This window comes from Falco punctatus, assembly GCF_963210335.1.
Source record: "Falco punctatus genome assembly, chromosome: 3".
Lineage (NCBI taxonomy): Eukaryota > Metazoa > Chordata > Aves > Falconiformes > Falconidae > Falco > Falco punctatus.
In genome coordinates, this window is record NC_137582.1 from 29,961,940 (window position 1) to 29,983,139 (window position 21,200).

General features: G+C 41.5%; 1 protein-coding gene across 1 annotated transcript in view; it reads right to left on the reverse strand.

Annotated features, from left to right (window-relative positions):
• The window catches only part of LAPTM4B (lysosomal protein transmembrane 4 beta), a 62,043-nt gene that overhangs the window by 2,251 nt on the left and 38,592 nt on the right, over positions 1 to 21,200 (reverse strand). The window contains exon 6 of the mRNA XM_080380135.1: positions 18,388 to 18,483. Coding sequence (XP_080236261.1) covers positions 18,388 to 18,483 — 96 coding nt within the window. The remainder of the gene's footprint in view (positions 1 to 18,387; positions 18,484 to 21,200) is intronic.

Below are 21,200 nucleotides of genomic sequence, written 5' to 3' on the forward strand. Positions count from 1 at the left end.
AAAGGAAAACATGATTTCTTCTCATTTCTTACTGACACCAGTGACAGCTTGATTTCAGCCAAAGGTCATTCATTGCTGGTACTTGAATTTGTTTGAACTGGCTATGACAGTAGTTGCTTATTCTGCAGCCCTACTCTGTCAAGAGTGCTTAAACCACATCTCATGGAGGAGTGCTCAAACTGCTAAGCCAGAGTGAGAAAAGTCCTGAAAACCTCTCTGAGGTGTCCCCAGAATAGCCAATAATTTTTTTTTGGGGTGGGGAGAAAGAAAGCAAATGGTAAACAAATTATCCAATGGCTAAATACATCTCCAGTTTTGTGCTTCTGGGGCACTCAGCCATGAGAAGGAAGATTTACATTCCCATAAGCCCTTCAGCGAATACTTAAACATCTGATAGAAATTTGGACAGCTTTAATCATATATCATCCCTATTCATATAAGTCCAGGCAGCTTCCTAGGACATGGGAGGTGCAAGTTCGGGCCACACAGGGCAGAGGAGGGATTTAAACCTAGATTTCTACTTCTTTAGGCAAGCATGCTAGTTACCATGCAATTTTTAGTAGCACCAGTACTGATGTTAATTAGCTTGCACATTAAAAGGCAAAGAAACACTTGGTCTGTGAATCCCAGCAGGGACTGAGGGTAAAATAGATGTCTGAATGAAGAATGAGTCTACATTCCCTAAAATATCTCAATATTGTGTAAGAATATCAGTTGTAGTGCACTGGCAGGGATACTTTATGCAGCTGAAGATCAATTATTCATTATGGAAAACCCAGATCTATCAGCATCGCTTCTTGGTCATTAAAGAGCATATAAAGCTGATTGTCTAAACATACATAGGGAAAATCCTGATCTCAATAAAGTTAATGGAAGTTTTGTCATGAGAGGATTTCACCAGTTCTTAAAGAAGCTGATAATCTGCCTTCTGCAAAGAAACATCTGTACTCATCCCTTCTGGACCTCTTCCACAACATAACAAAATCAGTGGGAATCTTTCTATAGATTTAAACAGACTTTGGATAAGGCTTTTGTGGGAGAGTTCCAAGGGTGATTCACACTATACTTATGTGAGTTTACAGACATGCGTTGATGACCATGTGTTCAAGTACATCTGTGCATGTTAGATTACAGAATGGCTATCTTGGCATCTTCAGTCCTTAATAAAAAATGCTGCATTATTTAGAAAAGGAAATTGTCAGAACCATCACTCTTTTATTAATACCATATGTTTGAGCTTGTATATGCAATATACTATGCACATATCCACTACATAATCTAAAAAGCTTTGTATTGAAAAGCACTTAATAAATCACATCAACTTTTAAGGGTGCAAACAGCTTATGGCAAACTACTTATCTAGTGAAATTAGGACAACATATAGAACTTCAATTAAATATTATGATAAAAACTGTAAATATATTTCGCAATGTCACCTCTATAAATCACACTGCTCAAGCATGTAAACTGTGAAAACCACTAAAGTTGAGATCATCCCCCTAGTGCTGATCATTAGTTTAATAACAGGGTTTCTAGCAAAATCCTTGTGTTACTGAAAAAGGCACTAGTTTCTCAAATGTACTGAAACATGTTCATTGGTTGATTACGAAGCAACATAATTAGTAATTAAATCTGATCCACAGATGACTGAAAATGAATCAGATTCACATTGTGAAGATTTAGTCATCTTATTGGACTCTTGTAATGCTAAGCCCCGGACTGTGGTCCATTCCTTTCAGGTTCAGAGTCCATTTCATCAAGCGTGACAAAAAATGACAGCAGACACAAGCCATAAAGCTGTCCCTCTTCCAGGTCTAGGAGCTGATTAATAAAAGGCAATACTGCCTCCTGTGCTCTGATCCTCTTTTAGATCAATTTGTCCTAAGTCTACTGTAGTTACATCAATATTATTACTTCAGCATTGAGGTTACTGCCATTTGCAGTAGGTCTCCTGGATGATTTACTGATATGAGTGAGCTTCTTCATTCCCTTCACTCCCGTATGAAACAAAATCTGCCTGGTAGGAGAACAGCCTCCTGGGGAGGCTTTTACTTCTTGGGAGGCGAGCGCTCTGCTTTGCTCTATGGATCCAAAACTCATACGTGGGTCGATGGCCCCAGGGACCCTCAGAAAACACTTTCTCGCTTATCAACAGTTCAACAAGAAGTCAGGGAAGATAGGAATACCTATTGGAGCCTTTTTGGAGAAGCAACTGGCTAAATCCTAAGACATATGGATTTCTATAGGAGTATTCAAGGTATGTGGGGTATGAACTGGGAAGGCCACTAAATAGGTTGAGAAGTTTCATCCTGAAGTTGAGGGTCACTTTATTGCTGGCAAATGTTATTTGTCTGAACAGTTCTATCAGTAATAACTTTACAGGCTTACTCCCCACACATTTTTGTGTTTAAATATTTAAATATCCTGATCTTGTATTTCCTGACATGAACGGAATAGTGATAAAAAATAGTAAGTGTAGAATGAGCAGAATTCAAAATTACTACCTTTGCCTAGCAGTGTTTGAGTCAGACAAAGAAAATATGGACAGGATATTAAACAAAGGTTACGACGAACTAACATGATGGACAACACGTAGATGAAAGAACTTGGAGTTTGTGGAATACATGCTGCCAGCTGGGACCCCAAGTATCTCACGTCATTAAAGTCCTTTAAACTACTTTAACTGTTTTACTTTCAGTCAATGGGGTTTTGTGACTGTTACTTAATCATCTGTCAACTCTAAGTCTAAACAGTCATCCTTTAGCATCCATGACAGTTTGAATAACTCTTCAACTGCTCTATAATTACAAATCTTGCAACTCTGCCTCTGAAAAACTAACTTTTAATTATTTTTGACAAGAACAGAATTTCAGGCCATTACTTTCCCTTAATAATTTTTTCATCTTTTCTCAAATAAGTCTGTTTTGGCAAAAGGGAGAAATATGAATAAAACCTGAATTGTCTCAGCTTTTAACCATTTACTGTTGGAAATATTTACTGAAGGACCAAGTAAGCACCAAGTAAAGACCAAGTTTACTGTTGAAAAAACAGTTTACAAAAATCTCAAGAAAAGGAGAATTTCATTAGAATTCTAATCACTGAATTCATACCAAAGCAGCTGAGATAAGAATCTGGATCAGAGCAGTCTTCCCTTCTCCTGTGTTAATTTTAAATCTCAACATGGTTTAATGGAAGCAGATAAGTGCCTTGGACATAAAACAGCATAGTTATTCAGGCAGTACATTATGTTCTCCAGGGACATAAAATGGAAGCCAGTCACCGAGCTAAAGGGTGAATTCAGAAACTGGAAAATTAGACAGAAACTCACTTATCTAAGAACCTAATGAGAATGGATGCAGTCTAAAATAATTAATGAAGGAAAAAAATACATGCATATTTTAGGTTCACGGTATCCCCACGGCAGAATATCCACTAGGACAACTGATGTGTTTTGCTTCCTAGGCACTACGTCTGAGCATTTCTTTACCTGTTTGTTGTGAAATGAGAAAACTCCATGTTAGTTCCCTTGGATGCTCTGCAACTAATGTTTACAGTGTGTTTGAGATCGTCACTCACAAATTAGTATAAAAAAGTAAGTACAAAGGACCCCCATTTTTTGGAACTCAGTGATCCCTGTGAAAAGAAGTTCTGTCTATTTATCAATAGATCAGCAAGCAAGTTTGGACAATCAGAAGGTTGCCAGGTTCAGTCCTATAGGATGCCTAAAATCCAAAGGACAGAAGCTCCTAACCTCTTTCACAACACTTCTACCTGCAGTTACAAACCATGTAGCATTTTAACATCTTCCTTTAATATGCTGCCAGAGGAGGAGGTGACATTACTCACTGTTTGTATATTGTCTGGTGATAAAAGCATTGCACAGAGACTCGTGAGATCAGAGCTTTAGGGGATCCGAACCCAAGAGGGTTCAAACCCACAGCTCCTATCTACTATATGAATGCTTCAGACACAAGGTTTTCAGTTAGGTGGGAAGGACCATATTCCACCCTCCTGTTGTCACAGTGAAGCCAAGTATGCAATAATCTATGGGAAAAGAGAGAAAATAGGAGGAAGTGTTGCTATATGGTCCCATGGTTAGGGTACTTAAGTGGGACAGGGAGTGCTGGGTGCTGGGCTTTGCTCCAAATACCATTTAAGCATTTTGTGATAAGCAGTCTTGTTGTAGAGATAACACAGAACTAACTGCATTCTACAGAATGCAGAAATAATTCAGAACTGACCCATAAGAAATCCTGGTCCTGACTTAGCTGGTGTCATCCAAGTGGTTTGGATAATCATATTACATAAGCATCTCTCTATTATAAAGCACATGATACAGGATGACCTTCTCTGGAAGAAATAATTACCATACAAGTTTGCCAGTGGCTATAACATATTCAGTTAATACAAGCTTATGTCATTTCTTATTTTTTTCATCCTGGTTCATCTGGCTTTGGAGAATAAGTTTTTAAAGACATTACTTAGAAATATGCCTAAGCAAATATTTGTATATTCAAACAGTTTGGAATTACCCTTGGCTCAAAGGTGGGTTTTGTTGGCTGGGGTTTTGTTCACTTTTTTGTGTTTTGTTGGTTTTTTTGTTTGAGGTTTTTTTTTTTTGGGGGGGGGGAGGATTGCATAATTTCAATAATCACTTCGTATTTTTGCAGCTGATTTCACATTTACCTCAAATTTTCTCATATTGCTGCAGTTAGTTCTGTTTGAACTCAAGCTCTTACATCTGTTTGTCTAGTACATTCCTAGAGGAGAAAATCTGCTTAGTCCTGTATGAGTAAATTAAAATATTTGATTAATTGATTATTTCTGCATTCTTAAGGGTCTCACCCAAAACTCACTGAACTCAATAGAAATCTTTCTGTGTCTCCAGAGAGCTTTGGGCTGCTCTTTCCCACAGCTGCTTGTATTCTCCACTGGGTGGAATGGTACAATTGTCACATAACAGCTTTGAGTCTGAACAGCGTTTTGGCTGGCAGCTATATGAAACTTTTGTGAGTTCCCATGGCAAAATACCTTGCTGATGCCTTGTTAGAAACAAACATTGCTAAAGACAGCTCTAACATACTTTTCTCTAACACCTAGAACAGAAATGCACTTGATAATGCCAAAAAAAGCTATAGATTAAAATTTTCTATGATAAGTGCTGAAGTTTGTAGTGAGCATTCGGGATGTTTTCTCAAACTTCAGCTTTTCAATAAAAACTCCCGTCTTTTATGCTTAAGGACTTCACATTGCATCAATACACAGTATATAGCCAGGGACAGGTGACAATGAATAGTTGAGTGGAATTAGGGTCATCACTACTGCAATTTAATCCTGGTCCTGTTGCTGACCTTTTGTGTTTTGACAAATCGTTTGACTTTGCCTTAGGAAGGTCTCCCATTTGTAAAACAGGCATATTGCTTGAAACAACTTAAAAGGTGTTGGAAACCTTGAGACAGATTTAAAACCCTCTTGGATGAAACTTGCATATGACTGCATGAGACAGGGACCACACTGTGGAAATATTTACAAACTAAATATATATTTGCAGAAATTTCAGCCTATGTCTGGAAACGTTTACTCCAATCTCTTCACCACAGATATGTATGCATTACGTACCATTCTTCTGCAGAAGTGACCTTTACATTTCAGACACCCAAATGGTTACCAAGAATTCTTATGGGAGGCCTGTGCAAATACACAGGGAAGACAGGGAGAGGGGGCAAAAGGAGCCTTTTCTTTCTGACAGTTCACGTACAAAGTGTCAGTGGGTTCAGGTCTTACTCTCTCTTTACTGAAAAAGGGAGACAGAGTAACCACAAAGCAAACAGTGGCAGGCAGATGGCAAGAGGATTGCCAGAGTGCTGGACCAGGTGAAAGCGCCGAACCACAGGTATTTCCTCACCCGGGAGCCTCGGTCCAACATGCAGTGCCTGGCCGGGTGATGGGACGAACACTGACACGGCTGCAGGCTGAAATACTGCCGCTGCATGCTTTCCTTCCCTAATTCAGGATAAAGTTTCTCCTCAGCATAGCACAGGGCTGATGTGTCAGATTCAGGGACAACTGAATTGAAAGATGAGGTTTTAAGCAGCACATGCTCGGTTGCACTGGTCCTCTGCTCTGGGTTCACTCCATCTCGGCAATCCCAGCCTGAGACCAACCACAAGCTTGTACCAATCTGATGCCATTGTGCGGTCTGGAGAGGTTTTAACAGTATGTGATCACATTTACTAGTTTCATGTTTACTACCCTGCTCTCCCGTCATTCACCCAGCCAAGAGGAGTAGAATTTCCTCCCACAGCCGCGGTGCTTTGAGGAGCCATTAGCTGCAACCCAAACCACACTCAGCTGCAGTGAAGCAAGCAGAAAGCCTACAGACAGCTCTATGGGGAAGGCTGCTGATGTGACCACCTGTCCAGTTCAAGATAGTCTCAACAGCTCTTGTGTACTGCTGAGTTCTTGACTATGCAAATATTATGAAGATCACCCAGGGAAAACAGAAGACTTCTGCGTGCCTAAACAGCTATAGCTGGCTGATTGCTTCACTTTTTATGCAGGAAAGGCTGAGAATAATTCTCCCTTTGCAATGTTTTCTTGTCACATTTGACAATGTGGTTTTCTTTGGAGAAGTCTGAGATTATAGAGGAAAATGTCACAGCACTAGCAAAACTAGCCGGCTGCAACAAGGCTTTTACCATCCCATACCAGGTTAACTTCAATAAGTAGTTCCCATGCCTTGCCCTGGCACAGCCACCAGTCCCCACAAGGTTTCAAAATTCATCTACTATCCATGCTGTTTCTTCATCCTCTTCAGGCCAGTCCACCCTGCATCTTGCCTCTGCTGCACCCAACTCCAGGCCCCCTACGTCTCCCTGGGCCTCTACATGTAGCAAGGCACTCTCTCTCCTCCCTCTGCTTCTTCCTGGTCTCTCTTCACCCAGGGCTCCTCTTCATACGGTCCTTAGAGCTATTTAAGTAATTAGCAGGAACCAGCCACAGCTACACATTATCCACATCAGCCAACCCACCGCCCCTGAACCCAGCCCACAGCTGTATATTATCAAAGTTAATTAACCTGCCTTCATTCCTCTATAATTCCTCTACAAAAAATGTAGAATTAAGATGTATCTTTTGCTTAAAATTTTCAGAAATCCAGATCTTCTTAGCAGAGCTCAGTTTTGGAGACTCAAGGCACCAGATGAATCACTATGTATGACAATGAGCACTGGACTAGATCTAAATATCACTGATTTCATTATTAATTTTGTATTTTATTTGAAAGGAAATGAGCCTATTAATGTAGCACGTGTTTTATTCCCTGTACAACATTTACTGGAAGTTACTAGATATACTGATTTTACTGAGGCAGACTCTTCAAAAGTTTCTAACATTCCTGTACATAGGATGGGAAGAAGTAGCGTTTATCAAGAGTTTCTAAAGAAATGTGGGTTTTTCTACAATAAGTGCCCATGAGTTTTTAAGCCCCAGGCTTTTCAGATGTCTCAGAAATGAGTCACCCAAGGTCTTCTGCTACTTTTAAAAATTCAGTTCATAAACTCCAAGTGTAAACTGCACCTTTGATCTGGTCATCTGATCTGGTCATCTCTGAGGTAACTTCAGAAAAGTAGGTAATATTTGGCCCTGGAGAAAAGTCGATCATGCACACTGAGATTATCAAGGGAGAGAGATTGACTGAAACAGGATATATTAAAACTAAATCCATCAATTAAAACTAAATTGAGAATTCAGAGTTTTCTCTTTAACCCCTTAATATGAAGATACACTTTATGCTGACTGTATGAAAAGACTGACAGCCTTCAGGAGAAGAGACAGCTTCTTTCTAGCAGTGAAGAAACAGGAATAATAATAATTCTGTGGTGAGAAACAGTCAAGTGTTGCATACAAGATGAGCACTGGAGAAAGAAGTAGGGATTAGCTTTCATCCTGCTGCAGCTAAGCATGTGCATGTAGGGACAGCACTGCTGGATCAGATGAAAGGTCCATCCAGATCACAGCAATTAGTGACAGATGATGAAGACAGACAAGTGCAAGACAATGCAAAAGAAATGAAGAAGGAGCAGTGCAAGCATATATAGTCATGACTTGCCCAGAATATTCTCCGAACTGTTGGAAAGTTGAATGTCAAGGAATTGCTGAATTACTGGTCATATCTTTTAGGAATTTTTCTTCCACTGATTTTTCTAGCTTGCATTTGAACCCATGCTGACTTTTGGCACCCACAATGTCCTGTGGTAAGCAGTCCCACAAATACCTCCTTTGGTTTGCTATGAAACCTGCCGCTAGTTATTTCATTGAATGTCCTCCAGTTCTTTTGCTAAGGCAGTGAGCAGTTGCTCCTCCTTTACCTCCTCTGCCACTCATAATTTTAAAGACGTCTATCATTCTCTCTTGTTCTGTCCCTCTGTTATCCCACTAAGCATCCTTGCTTCCCTGCAGTGCAGTCTGCAGTTAATGTCTTCATACTAATAAACTCACTTGACAGTTCTGGGTCCAGGCTGAAGAAAGAGCTCCAAGACCAGGCATGTGGAGAACCATTAGAGTCAGGAGGGAGCTGGGGAGGGTGCTGACCTCCATCTGGATGAAGCTTCCTTCGTGCTCAGGAGAGCAGCAGGCATTTTTACCCACCTGACCTACGTTAGATGTTCTTCCAGATGAGATAAACTGCCCTTTAGAAGTAATTTTTACAAATAACTGCTCATAAATACCTGCTTCAGAGGTGGATGTTTACAATGTAAATGGCTGCTTTTGTCAAATGAGTCCAGTCAAAAGAAATGTTTCTGAGGAAGTCACAGAGCAATGTTTACAAGAAACCTTTCCCATCTTTCTCTTTCTTCTTCCCACAAAAAAACCCCAAACTTTCCCATCTTTCTTTTTCTTCTTCCTCTGTCCCCAGATAAAAAAATCCCTGAGTAAGGGCCAAAACTTCATATGCCGTCCAAATCATGTTTAATGATATGAAATGAGAAATGTTTTACTTTGGTTTATGCACAGATGCTTTTCTTGAAAAGTTTGTCCAAATTGTGCTAGTTAATTACTATTTAAGGATTTCATGATATGTTGTCTGTCAAACAAATCCCAAGAAACCTTCCCCTCAACATGGACAGGAAGTATTTTCATGTTTATATGGATGCATTTCCTTTAGAAACCACACTGGAATGATTACAGATGGAGTAACTGGAAGCAGAATAGCTCAGAGATAATTTATAACCCCATTCAGCGAAGAAGTAGGCCTCAGTGCTGCAAAATCATCTGTGCAAAGTTCAAGTTGGTATGTTTTGTTCTCCTTTGACAAAACTGCTTGTTTATTTCAAGCCACCAGCTTTTTGAGACGCTATGTAAGAAACTTTACACGAGTTTATGGATTTCTGTAATGAAGCAGCACAATGCTTTCAGCAGTCCAGATAGAGGAGTAAATGTATATATTACTAGGACACTGCAATATTTAGGGACAGATTGTGATTACCCTTGCGTGGGAAGAAAATTGGATTCAGGAAGCTATTGCCCTTTTCCATCATGTGCAACCTCATAAACGTCATCCAGAATAATGCTGTAATTACCCTCTCCATTCAAAGGCATAGAGGGATAGTCCACCTCAGGCCACAGAAGCCTTTTCTATGCCTTGGCCAGCCCTCTGTTGCTGCATATCATCATTTTGTATGGTGAGAACATAATTTATTTTTTTCAATTTTTCCTTCATTTTTTTTTCAAAATGTGCGTTTGCTGGATGAGCACATGCTTTCTCAGGGGGTGCCTCCCTGCATGCCATCAGTACTGAAGACTTGCAGTATACTTTGGCTGTGTGTTACAAACAGTTGATGTGTCGTCCTGAGTGCAGAGACTGCAACAGAGCACCAGTCTTTGAATGGAGTTTTTGATTACTAACCCGCATGTCTTTCTAACCTTATCTCCTCTTACAATTACATTGTGTATCCCACTCAAGAGTTAACAAGACAAGAAACTAGGAGTAGCTCACACGGGGCAGCCAAATTGTTTAACAGGACTGGTCATCTTCCCAAGAGCGTGGTTATCACAGCCATGCCTGCATTACACATATTGCTGGAAAGGCTTCTGTCTTATCTTCATCTCACCAGATGGACCGTTTTTCTCTATCTAGATGGCTAGGGACATCGGGTGACTAAATGTCAGTCTTTGGGCACCACAACAGAGAGATGGGCCAGTTGTAAAGTCTGGAGGTAGATTCTGAAGTCTCATTATAACATTTGGGAGCAGTGGGACCTGGGGTTTCGAGATGACCAATCTCTAGTTCTGTCTTCCATATGTTTTTTTCACTAATTTTCATTTTTATAGAAACACATTCTTTTGGTATCACTATTAAAAAGTAAGGCATAATATTGCCATATAAAATACAACTTTTCTTGCACAGTGTATTTAGGCATTTCCTAGTGAATGCTGAAGGGAAGCCTTTGTTTATAACCAAATTACTATAAAACTGTGTTAAAACTACAAAGGACTAGTGTCATGAAAGGCGATGAACTGACAGGGAGGGAAAAGTCTTACGTTTATATGAAAACCCCTTACTGTTAGTAAATCACATCTGTAAAGCACCTGTCAACCAGAAACTCCCACAAACTTTTGCAGTTCTTCTAAATTTGGTACGTGAATGCCCACTCAGCCTTGTTCTTTCTGAAGCTAAGTGTTTGTCACAGAGTTCATTTAAAGCAGACCTCGCTCTCCTCACTGCTTGTAAGACAGAGGACTAAAACCACAAGTGCCGCACAGTTTGGGACAGACCACAGTGGGCAGTAAAGAGTCCTGAGGGACCCTTGGGAAGAGCGCAGTTGCTCTACGGGAGCTGTTAAAGGGAATTGAAGTCAGACTGAAAGAATGGTCCAGAAGCTGTAAGTAACCACAGGAAGCCAGACCTCTCGATTATTGTCACACCCTCAGCAAAAAATCTGCAGCTGGGTGCTCCTCTCTGGTAGGGAGCGGTTTGCTTTCATGCAGTCTCTAAGAGAACAATGCCACCTACTGAACCACCAGCTGCAGCAGCTCCCTCCCACCTATCTGATGCTCTTTCTCCATCTGCATAGTTTGTGGTGTTGGGGAAGCTTTGGCAGAGAGGCTGGGGGCTGGAGGGACTGGGATGCGCAAAGAGTTCCTCCTCCACTTGGCAGAGTGCTTGCACTGTGCAAGGGGATGCGATGCACAGACACAGTGCTGGTGCTGAGGGCAGGACGGCTCCCGGGAAGAGCACTCTGCAGAAGGGCAGGCTTCTAGAGTGGGCCGATTGCATGGCTATAACACCACAGCATGGCTAACTGCTGCCAGGACTGCCCCTTGCAGCCTGCTGCATTTCCCTGTTTGAACAATACCTGCCTGAGTCAATCCAGGCCTCCCCCACCCTTCGTTACTCAGTGTAACTGTGACTTGAGTCTGACCTGGAAAATTCACACATGGCTCAGTTTAACACCCATATATCCTTGGCAACAGGGATTTAAGTTGTCATCAGCTTTTGCCGCACTGATACGTATCCTTGGAATTATACTGAAGACTTTGACTCATTTTCTGAAGCCCGCAAAACAGCAGCTGTCAAATGGCAATGAATCGACCCTGTTAGAAAAGAAGGGTCTGTAAAGAAATACTGCAAATTTATAAACACTCTGGGTATTCCTACATTGCAACACTCCCAATTAGTGGATCCAAAAAGATATGGAAGATTTAAATTACACATCCCATTTCATGTCTTCTTTTTAATCTAATTATGAATGTTGAGAAAAGTTTTGTCTATTTCTATTGCAAAACTCCTATGAATTGTCATGTATTAGAATAATTCCAGTATTTAAGCTGCAAACATAAATACAGGTTTTGTGTTTAAAATAAAAATCTACCGGGGAAAACAGATAAACATGTGTATTTTGATCTTGTACTTTGACTTTTAAGTAAATTCAGTGCCTGTAATGACAGTCCCCAAATCAATACCATTAATAGCCTGTTCCAAACAGCACAGCTGGCTTCTGACAGCAGCCACCTAGTAATAGGTGAGACCTATAACAGGAAGTGTGATTAGCAACCAGCACTTAAACAACAGAGCAAACAGGCAGCATGAAGCTCTTCAGACCACAGAGAACACTGGATTTTAAGACAAAATCCTTCCATAAACAAGGAAGCAATGGAAGAAAGAGCTGAGTATAGATGATAAGATGGGAGACTTTAAAAAAAAAAAAAGAATAAAAATATCTTCGCTAAGACTAGAGGACAACTGACAAGAGATGGGACTTCACTGCAGTTAGCATATGAAATGCTGGAGCAGCTGAATAGCTGCTTGCTGGCAGATGCGGACTGTCATGATACTTGTCTTCAACTTGAAGTCAAACAGAAGAGGAGGAAGTGCACATGTTGCACAGGCACAGTAGCAAGACATGAATGTTGGCATCCACATGGAGCCTGAGCCCTTTCAAGAGTCTTTGATTAAAGACATTGCTTTGGGAATGCTTATAAGCACAATTCTGCAGAAAAACAGATCCAGGATTTAAAGCATATTCCCAGGTCTCACGTAGACTATTGCCTGTGGTTACTAACTAATCACCCCCTTTACTTCAAGCAATGGGTAGTTCTGCTTATACTTTTTTTTTTTCCCCCTTGCCCCTGCTTCTTCTTCTTCTCTGCCTACTGTTTTACCTGCTTTCCCTCTTGCAGGTTTTATCAGTTTCCACTAGGGAAGGCCAGAGCTTCTCTGTCTGGACTGAGCTGGAGGCTCTGAGAAGGGCTCAGAGAGTGAGTCATGCCAGAGGTACTCATTTGTGGTCTTTGCTCACTTTAAAGTATGTTCATGGTTACTACTCACTGGAAAAAGACGTCTCTGATCTAGTGGCCCAGTAATAACATTATGCACACAAACTCCACACAAGCCCAGCTACCTGACGAACATTGCCAAGTCTGTAGGATTTTTATGCCACACTATGGAAAATACCTTTAAAGCAGGATTTTTCTCCAAGTTGTCTTCTACTCTGACATGTACCATCCCCAGACTGGCTCAGTAGTAGGAAATCACAGGTCCCAAAGCAGCTATCAGAAAGAAGAGCTATTACGCACGGTTTGCCTGCCTCTGGGCTCCATCTCACGCTTCAGTCTGTCTAAACGGCATGAGTCTAGGGGTCCTTCGCGCTGTCCTTAGCCAAACTAATCACCTGGCACGCATGAAGAATAACACAATAACACAAAGAATGGCTCTTCTAACCTTACCAAAGAATATTCTTCCTCTGCTCAGAGGAATCACCCAGCAGGACTGAAAGAACTAACTCTGCACTTCTCAAACAGGTGTGCTATTGCTTTGAGAAAGGGAGAGCAAACAAAAGTGTTGACAGATTAGTTACAGGCTTAGTTGCTGTCATGTCCACAGAAGGAATGCATCTGCATTGAAAAAACAAGTAACTTATTAACCACTGTGGATAAATCTATGTCAGATAGCATCTATTGGGGTGATTTGATAAAGTTCGTAAGGATCTAAATCCCACTTTGAAGAGAGATTTACGGCTTTACATTTTATCCCCGCTGGCAGCATGACCGGAGATGAAACTTGCATTGATTGGCTTCAGTGAGAGTTAAAAATAAACAGAATGAAATCCCCTGGCTGTCCAAGAGCACAAAGGGGTTGTTCCTGCTCTGCAGAGCAAAATGTCTAACTCTGGGTTATCTTCTGCACTCGTACATTGGCAATTTTTCCAGACTGGATGAACAGTTCTATGGTACTGCTGTCACAGCTTAAATTACTGTAGAAAATGAATCTTCATCCATGGTGTGCTTGAGCAGTTGGCAGGAAAAAGCAGCCCCAGATTGGAAAAGTGGAAAAAATAATCTTCAGGTTATTATGGTTCACTGTGGGGGAGCCACCTTACTGCCATGTCAAAATGTCCTACAGACACCTCCAGAAACTGAGGGGAAGAAGTACTGGGAAAAAACTTAGAGGAGGGAGTTGATACCATATCCCCAAGAGACACTGCTGTGGCTAAGGTATGGAGCTGGGTCCCCAGATCCTGGCATTATCAGCCCCTGGGGCATGAGGGTCACATCTTCCCACCAGCTGGGGTCCAGGGCATTCCCCTGCCCAGTGCCAGCTGGTCCCCCCACTCCTTAATGCAGTCTGTTCATGGAGCCAAACTGGGAATGTTCATGTGGTGTCTCCCTTTGACCAAAGGCCACAGAAGGAGGACCTCTCGTCTAACAGGGGCAGCAGGAATATCCCGTTCACAGCCTGCAGTGGGGAGGATGCCCCTTTGTTCCAGATGGCACACTTGCAAAGAGGATGGCTTAAACCACTTACACTGAGTGACAAAAATCAGATTATCTGGCAGCTGATCAGCTGATAACTGTAGCTATTAGGTTAGTTAGAGTTCATATCTATGAGCATTATTTCTAAGAACCAGTTTAATCAGGGGGAACTAACTGGAAATTTCTGCGCTGGAAATTCCTCCTCCCCGCCCCAGGATCAGTCCACACTTGAGTTGTTTTCACGGCTTTTAGTGGTATGAAAATCAGACAGTTAGTAGGAAGGCAGAGAGACAGCTGAATATTTTTTAAAATGAAGCATTACTGAATTGGGGGCTGGCAGCAGAAAGGGGTCTGTAGAGAGGATCTCATGAGGAGCATGAAAGAAGGTACAACAGATGCAGGAGAGCGCCAGTGACTGGTGCTGGCAGACCAGTTCTGCACAAGGACAGAAAACATGAAAGCTCAACTCTTGCAAGGACATTATCAGTAGATTTCTACCATGCGACCAGCCAAGAAGAGGGATGAATACTGCTGTTGAGACCTGAACACTCTCAACATGAATTTACGGAGTCATGGTGGACTTGCTTTAGATATAAATGGGGGAAACTAGATGTGAGACCCACCAAGGACTTCTTGAATGCAGAAAGACAAGCGACAAGGAACGCAGAACAAGAAGCAGGCTTGCACAGCTGTGCTTAATGAGTTATCCATTCTCCTAATTGAATCTGGATGTGAAGTGTAAGTGTGTTCACATACCTTACCATTAAGAAATGCAGTAAACCAAAAGATAATCTGGTTATTATTTTCAGAACAACTTCCTGGACTGAAGAACCAATTATATATAATCACAGCTCCTTACTCTTTTGAACCAAATCCTAGCACCCTATATTAAAGAAGTTTCCTTCTTTCCTAAGAGAGACACCTGTAATCCAAACCTCTCAGAAGGGTTCACAGCTGCTGCAGCCAGCAGGTAACTGTGGACCCTTCCTATCTCTTATGCCACAGCATCCCCTCTAGTAAGGATTCGATTGTTCTTGAGAAAAGCTCAGTCACTAATGTCTTTCCATTTAAATTCAAACACTTAAGACATATTTGCCAAGGATTCTGAGCAGGTAAAACAGGCAACTCCTAGTTCAAAGGTTAGAAGAAGGAAAATAATGATCTTTATGAAGGTATAAGTAAACTTCTATTTACTTGGCAATGAAAGATCCAGGAATGTGATTTTGCCAAGATGGTAATAGATCAGAGATATGAATAACTAGTGCAGCTGACATGCCCTCTCTTACAACAGACATAGGTCTCCCTTCAAAAAATGGCACACAACAATCAAGTAACCATAACACAAATGCAATTTTTATGGCTATTTAATTGTCTGTAATTTGAATTATTAGGGGACAGGGGTTTACCCATTCCTTTTATGTTTTCAGTACAAATTCTGCAGGCATACAGAATTTTGAATTCAAGGCTGAATTTGTTGATGATTTGTTATTGAAGGCAGAGATTTCTTTTTTTCCCTGGTGTGAAGAAGCCCTGCTGAAAGAAGTTTCTCGGCATCAATAAAAATGAAAACATCATTTAAGTAGAAAAGTACACTTGAGTGTTGGGGGTATATTATACAACTCGACAGACAGCAGTGATCTATCACAGGATTTCAGAATTTCATGAGGTTTCTTCAAGAGTCCTAAACTCTCAAAGGCCCTCAGCACTCAGCTTCCAAAGCCCTGTTCTTCCACACTTCATTTTGAATCCATTTTTATCCAGTTGTGTTGAGCTTACTTTTTTACAGTCACGTGAAGAGGGGTTTTTGTGAATGTCTCTCAAGGTAGACGTAGAAAAAAAATATCTTTTTGAGCCTGTGATTTGGGGGGAGTGAAGGGAGAGAAGAACAATATTCTGATTCACAGTGGAGATTGATGAGGATTTAACCCTACAAACTGTTGTTCCTTGCTGAAGCTCAGCAATGAGCAGAAGAAAGAAAGAGGCTGCTCAGGAGCACATCAGCTCCTCCATCACACTGCAGAGCGCACTGCACTGGTGAGTGTCCATGGGGCTTGTCAGGGAAGGATGTGCAAGAGATGGAGACAGACCGGGTCACCTAGAGATGAAGGAGCTCATCCTGACTGGAGAGGAGCAGTCAGGCATGGTTTTGAATGAAGCTTGCCTCCACTCCAAATAAACAGTTCAAACCCCAGGCTGTTCGTGACTCTCCTCCTGCCTCTCTGGCTGGGCCTGAGAAACTCTTCCTCAGCAGCATTGCTCCTGAGACTTCCTGTATACTCCTGAACAAGAATTTTTGGGTGAATTTTTTTGATAGCTGACAAATTCCCAAACAGCTCTTTCTATAGAACCTGATCTAGCATCATCTCATTGAACCTACTTAGAAAGAATGAACAAAAATTGCATCATATCTGAAAGCAAGAGATTCTGACCATGTTCAGATTAAGAAGGTGTATGTATTAAGGAAAGGAGTCCAGTGGTCCAGGACACTAGTTAGGAATGCATAGCCTTTCTCAAAACCTGCCTCTGCCATAGCTGTTTTGTTAAATCAAGATAAGCAATGTGAAATTAAAACTCTCAGTGCAAGAATATGTCATCTGTGAACAGGATAACAGGGCTTCCTTGCCTTACAGAAACACAAGTGCTTTAACGATGAGGAGCCAGCTCAGAGCACTTTGACAATTACTAAATACAAAAGTACCGAGAGGAGTTTTGGTAACCAGACATCTCTGAAAACCAGCCATTTGCTTTGTAAAGGCAGCAGTGAAGCAGGTGGTTTTAACATTGTTTTTAAAAAGCCTAGCTAAATTTAGTTTCCAGATAACCCAACTGATGGTCTCCCACCACCAACCCTGCCAGTTCTGTGGGTTGCAGTTAGCAATGTTTGAAGATGAGTTACAACTGCCCACAGGCTGAACAAAAGAGCTATCAAAACTATTTTACATAAAACTCCCGGTTTTACTCAAAGTAGATTCCAGTAAAGAAAGTAGTAACAAACCCATATTTTCATACTTAAACATCCTGGTTGCCAGCTCTGATCATAGTCCATAAAACTTCTTAGGCTTTTCTTAAAGCTCCAGGTATCGAAGACAAATAACTGTGCAAGAGTTACAGCTTTCATGTAATAGTAGTAAGTTTTCTAAGCCTTTGCAGCTGCACGGGAATCACTCATTCCAAATGCTTCAAGTTGGTGGTCTAATACCTCAGCCTGTGGAGACCACCCACTGTTAGGAAAACCTGAGGAAGGCAATCCTGAGCATTCTACCTAGATGATCCAAAGGACCAAGTTCACGCTGCTCCCATTCTGTTATGTAAATGACGTAAAGACCCTCATTGCATAAGGCAGTGGAGTCACCCCAGGGACCACTTTGGCACAGTGCCCTCAGTGCGTGGCCTGGGTGGAACCCAGCAGCTCCACAGGGATGCCGCGGCAAACAGCACTGGCTCTTTCCAGGGACTCTTTCTTCTTGAATTCCTTCAGCGCCTTCTGCAACAAGCAAGACATTGCTTAGCAGTTGTGCCCTGCACCTAAACATGTCAGCACTAAACTGCTATAAAGTGAACTGACACCTTCTGTTCTTTTAGGTTAAAACCTGTTTATTCATTTCTTTCATGTTGATCTTTGTTTCATACTGTCTCCTTACTATACAAAACCCATCGTGCGCTGGGAGGTGAATCACTGAACTTTTGTTGCCTTTTAGCTCCTCTCTGTGAGTGTGTAAATCACTACACCAGATGTTGAGTGTCCTAAATCAGTTTCTACAGCTAAATCCACATTTCACAGTAGGTGTAGACCATAGCAGCCCTGGGTCCTAATCAGTCCCCCACTGTCCAGATCATCACAGAGCTCAAGAGTTCAGAAATGGGGGTCATTCCTGGGGCTACAAGAAAAGCTGTAGTTTATGCTTTACACAGATTCTTCAACAGATTATAGGCATAAAATAAAACTGTATTTTAGCAATAGATGTGACTTGCAACCATAGCGCATTAGTCTGTTGAATCTCAAGCCTAAACATAAGCAACAGATGAGGACTCTCAAAGGAATTAGGATAGTTAACTAAGGAGTCAGAAATTGATATAAAATAAAGCTATTAAATATATAATATTAGACAAGTGCTTGTGATGTATCATCCTTACCGCAGTGTCATTGGTGGTTATGTACACCAACACATCCGAGTTGTTTCTGCTGTTAATGTATCGGTAACAATTCCACACGCAGCTTATCAAGTAACCCTGCAAAGAAAAGGAATTTATTATTTGGTGCAGAAAATAAACCACATACATTTTTCTGTTACAGCATTTCTATTCTTATATAAATAAGAATATGAGCTTGATAGAAGGTAGGGGGGTGAGGTGACTTTACAATCACTTTGCTGGTTGCAGTGACTGCAAGTATGTGTAGGGGATCTGTGAGTCATCAAACACTGTTCCTCATACCGATAGAGCTGGGGTTGAGTCTTGAGAAGAGAAGGCTCTGGGGACACCTCACTGTGGCCTTTCAGTATATAAAGGGGGCTTATAAGAAAGGTGGAGAGACTTTTTGCCAAGGCCTGTAGCAATAGGACAAGGGGCAATGGTTTTAAACCGAAAGGGGTCAGAGTTAGATTGGACATAAGGAAGAAACTTTTTATGATGAGGGCGGTGAGCCCCTGGGACAGGCTGCCCAGAGCAGCTGTGGATGCCCCATCCCTGGCAGTGCTCCAGGCCAGGCTGGATGGGGCTTTGAGCAGCCTGGTCTGGTGGAAGGTGTCCCTGCCTATGGCAGGGGGTTGAACTAGATGGTGTTTGAAGGTCCCTTCCAATCCAGACCTTCTGTGTTTATATGGTTCTGTGATTACGGATACTTGCGTTGCACTACAAGCTGCTCCTTCTTGGCAGAGATACTGTAATTTAGACCTATCGGAATGAAGTTTAATGTTCCAGATATTTAATATTACAGCATACTTAATGTAGACTAACTGTTTTGAAAAGAAACAGTTTCTTTGTGCCTGAGTATAGCTAAAGTAGTATGATTTTGTGTATATAACCTCCATTTTACTTAAATGAGCAGGTCACATACGCTGGCTTACTTTCTTACACCTCTCTAGAAATACAGAGAGATACGAGTTCAGTCAGACACCTCATTACTGTGCATGGGACACTGCATACCAGCAGGGGTGAGTTTTACAACATAAAATGAAAGTACAAGTTAGACTGTGAACAAAAAAAGAAGGTACTGCAGATGCAGAATGTCTCAGAGACAGCAGCAAAAAAATAAACAGAACCAGTTTTGGATTCCTCCATGGTAAAGATGTTTAAATATTGTCAACTAGGGGTTAGCAGTATTAGGAAGTGGAAGCAAACCCCAGTAAAAAGAGCACAAGCATGCTGGGGACTGAAGAATTGTCAAGCAAATTACAGGAAACCCTGGCCAATTACTATGGGATGATCCTATATATCATCTGCATTGTTTCAATACTCTGTTTCACTTAATTTGACATTAAATCAATGTATTCCATATGACAGGAATGGTCTGGGGTCTTCCTGCTCTTGCCTGACTAGAGAAAATAGCCAGTGTAAAAGTTTTTATTATCTGGAATTATTTCTGACCTTTTTACTGTTATTACAAATACTTCTTCTTCTTTTTTTTTTCTTTTTTTTTTTTTCCAGTATAAAGCAAAAAACCTGTTATTGCAGCAATAATCCCACCACAGGATTATAAACTTCACTGGTTTTGTTCTTGGAGCTCACTTGGCTCTGGGTAGGGCTGCTGCCTGGCAAACAACCAGTTGTCACCTTTATTTTTGTTTTTTTTAAACTGGTTGGGCGAAGTGCTGACATCCATTATCTCCTTCACCAGCAGAAGAGATTCCAGTTTGGCCAGCAGAGATGAGCAAAGAAAGTGACTGAAAGGAAGACAAGAGGCAGTAACATGTGGAGGAGCAGGAGTCAGATCCTCAGCATGCCAGGGACAAGGCTGGCAGGACTAAAGAGTTCCCTTTGGAGCTTTCTCCTTCCCATGTAGTCACACATGACACTGATGTGGAGAACATGTTTTGATAGTGTCTAACTAATATTTTTACTTTGTAGGTTCTACATAGCAGTTTTTTCACAAACCTAGTGCGTGCAATTTAAAGTTCCAGCACGGATTGGATTTGCATGTGTGTCTCACTCTGAGTGAGTCATATTTTTGTGACTCACTTGCACTGATGACCTTCCAAAAGCCTCTTATCCTTTTGAGCTGCCCTGTGCTTCCACCCTCTCCAGAGCTGTCACACATGAGCTGTGTTTTTCAGGCTGCCACATGACTCACTGATGGCTCGCTTGCAGATCAGGAAGAGGTTTTTCCACCAGGGCCAAGCTGGCTGAAATTCAGTAGGTTTGCTTCCTCTTCTTTACAGCATCTTACAGACCCTGGATGACTTGGAGATGTTGCAGACTTTAACAATACTGTTGACCATCAAACGGGGAGAGCAAAAGGCTTCTGAAGTGAGCTGAGTCCCAAGGGAAGGTTAGACTGGCTCTATAGCCCAAGCTGTGGGCTATGTAAACCTGCCCCAGGCTACTGAAACAAGCGGAGTAAAGGCATGTACATGGAGAACCACAACTTTTCCAGAACTAAAAAAAATGCCATTGTTAATTATAAATCATAATAAGTAGTTCAATAACTTTCAATGCTCAGATACTATGTGCTGAGAAAGGCAGAAGAGCTAGTACAGAACAGAGAGTGAATACAGCACACTTCTGTGGGGACACAGCCCTTCTTCATAAGAAACCTTTTACATGAAGCCACCTGTTTGCAAACTAATTTCTATACTACTTCTCCCAGAATCCAAACTGAGGGAAGCCCCACTTCAGATAATACAGTCTTATCTGGGAGAAGCTAGCAAGAGATTTATTTCTGAATGCTTCTATTCCACCACACGTGGCGAATAAAAACACATTAAACCCCACAATGAACCCCTCCAGCT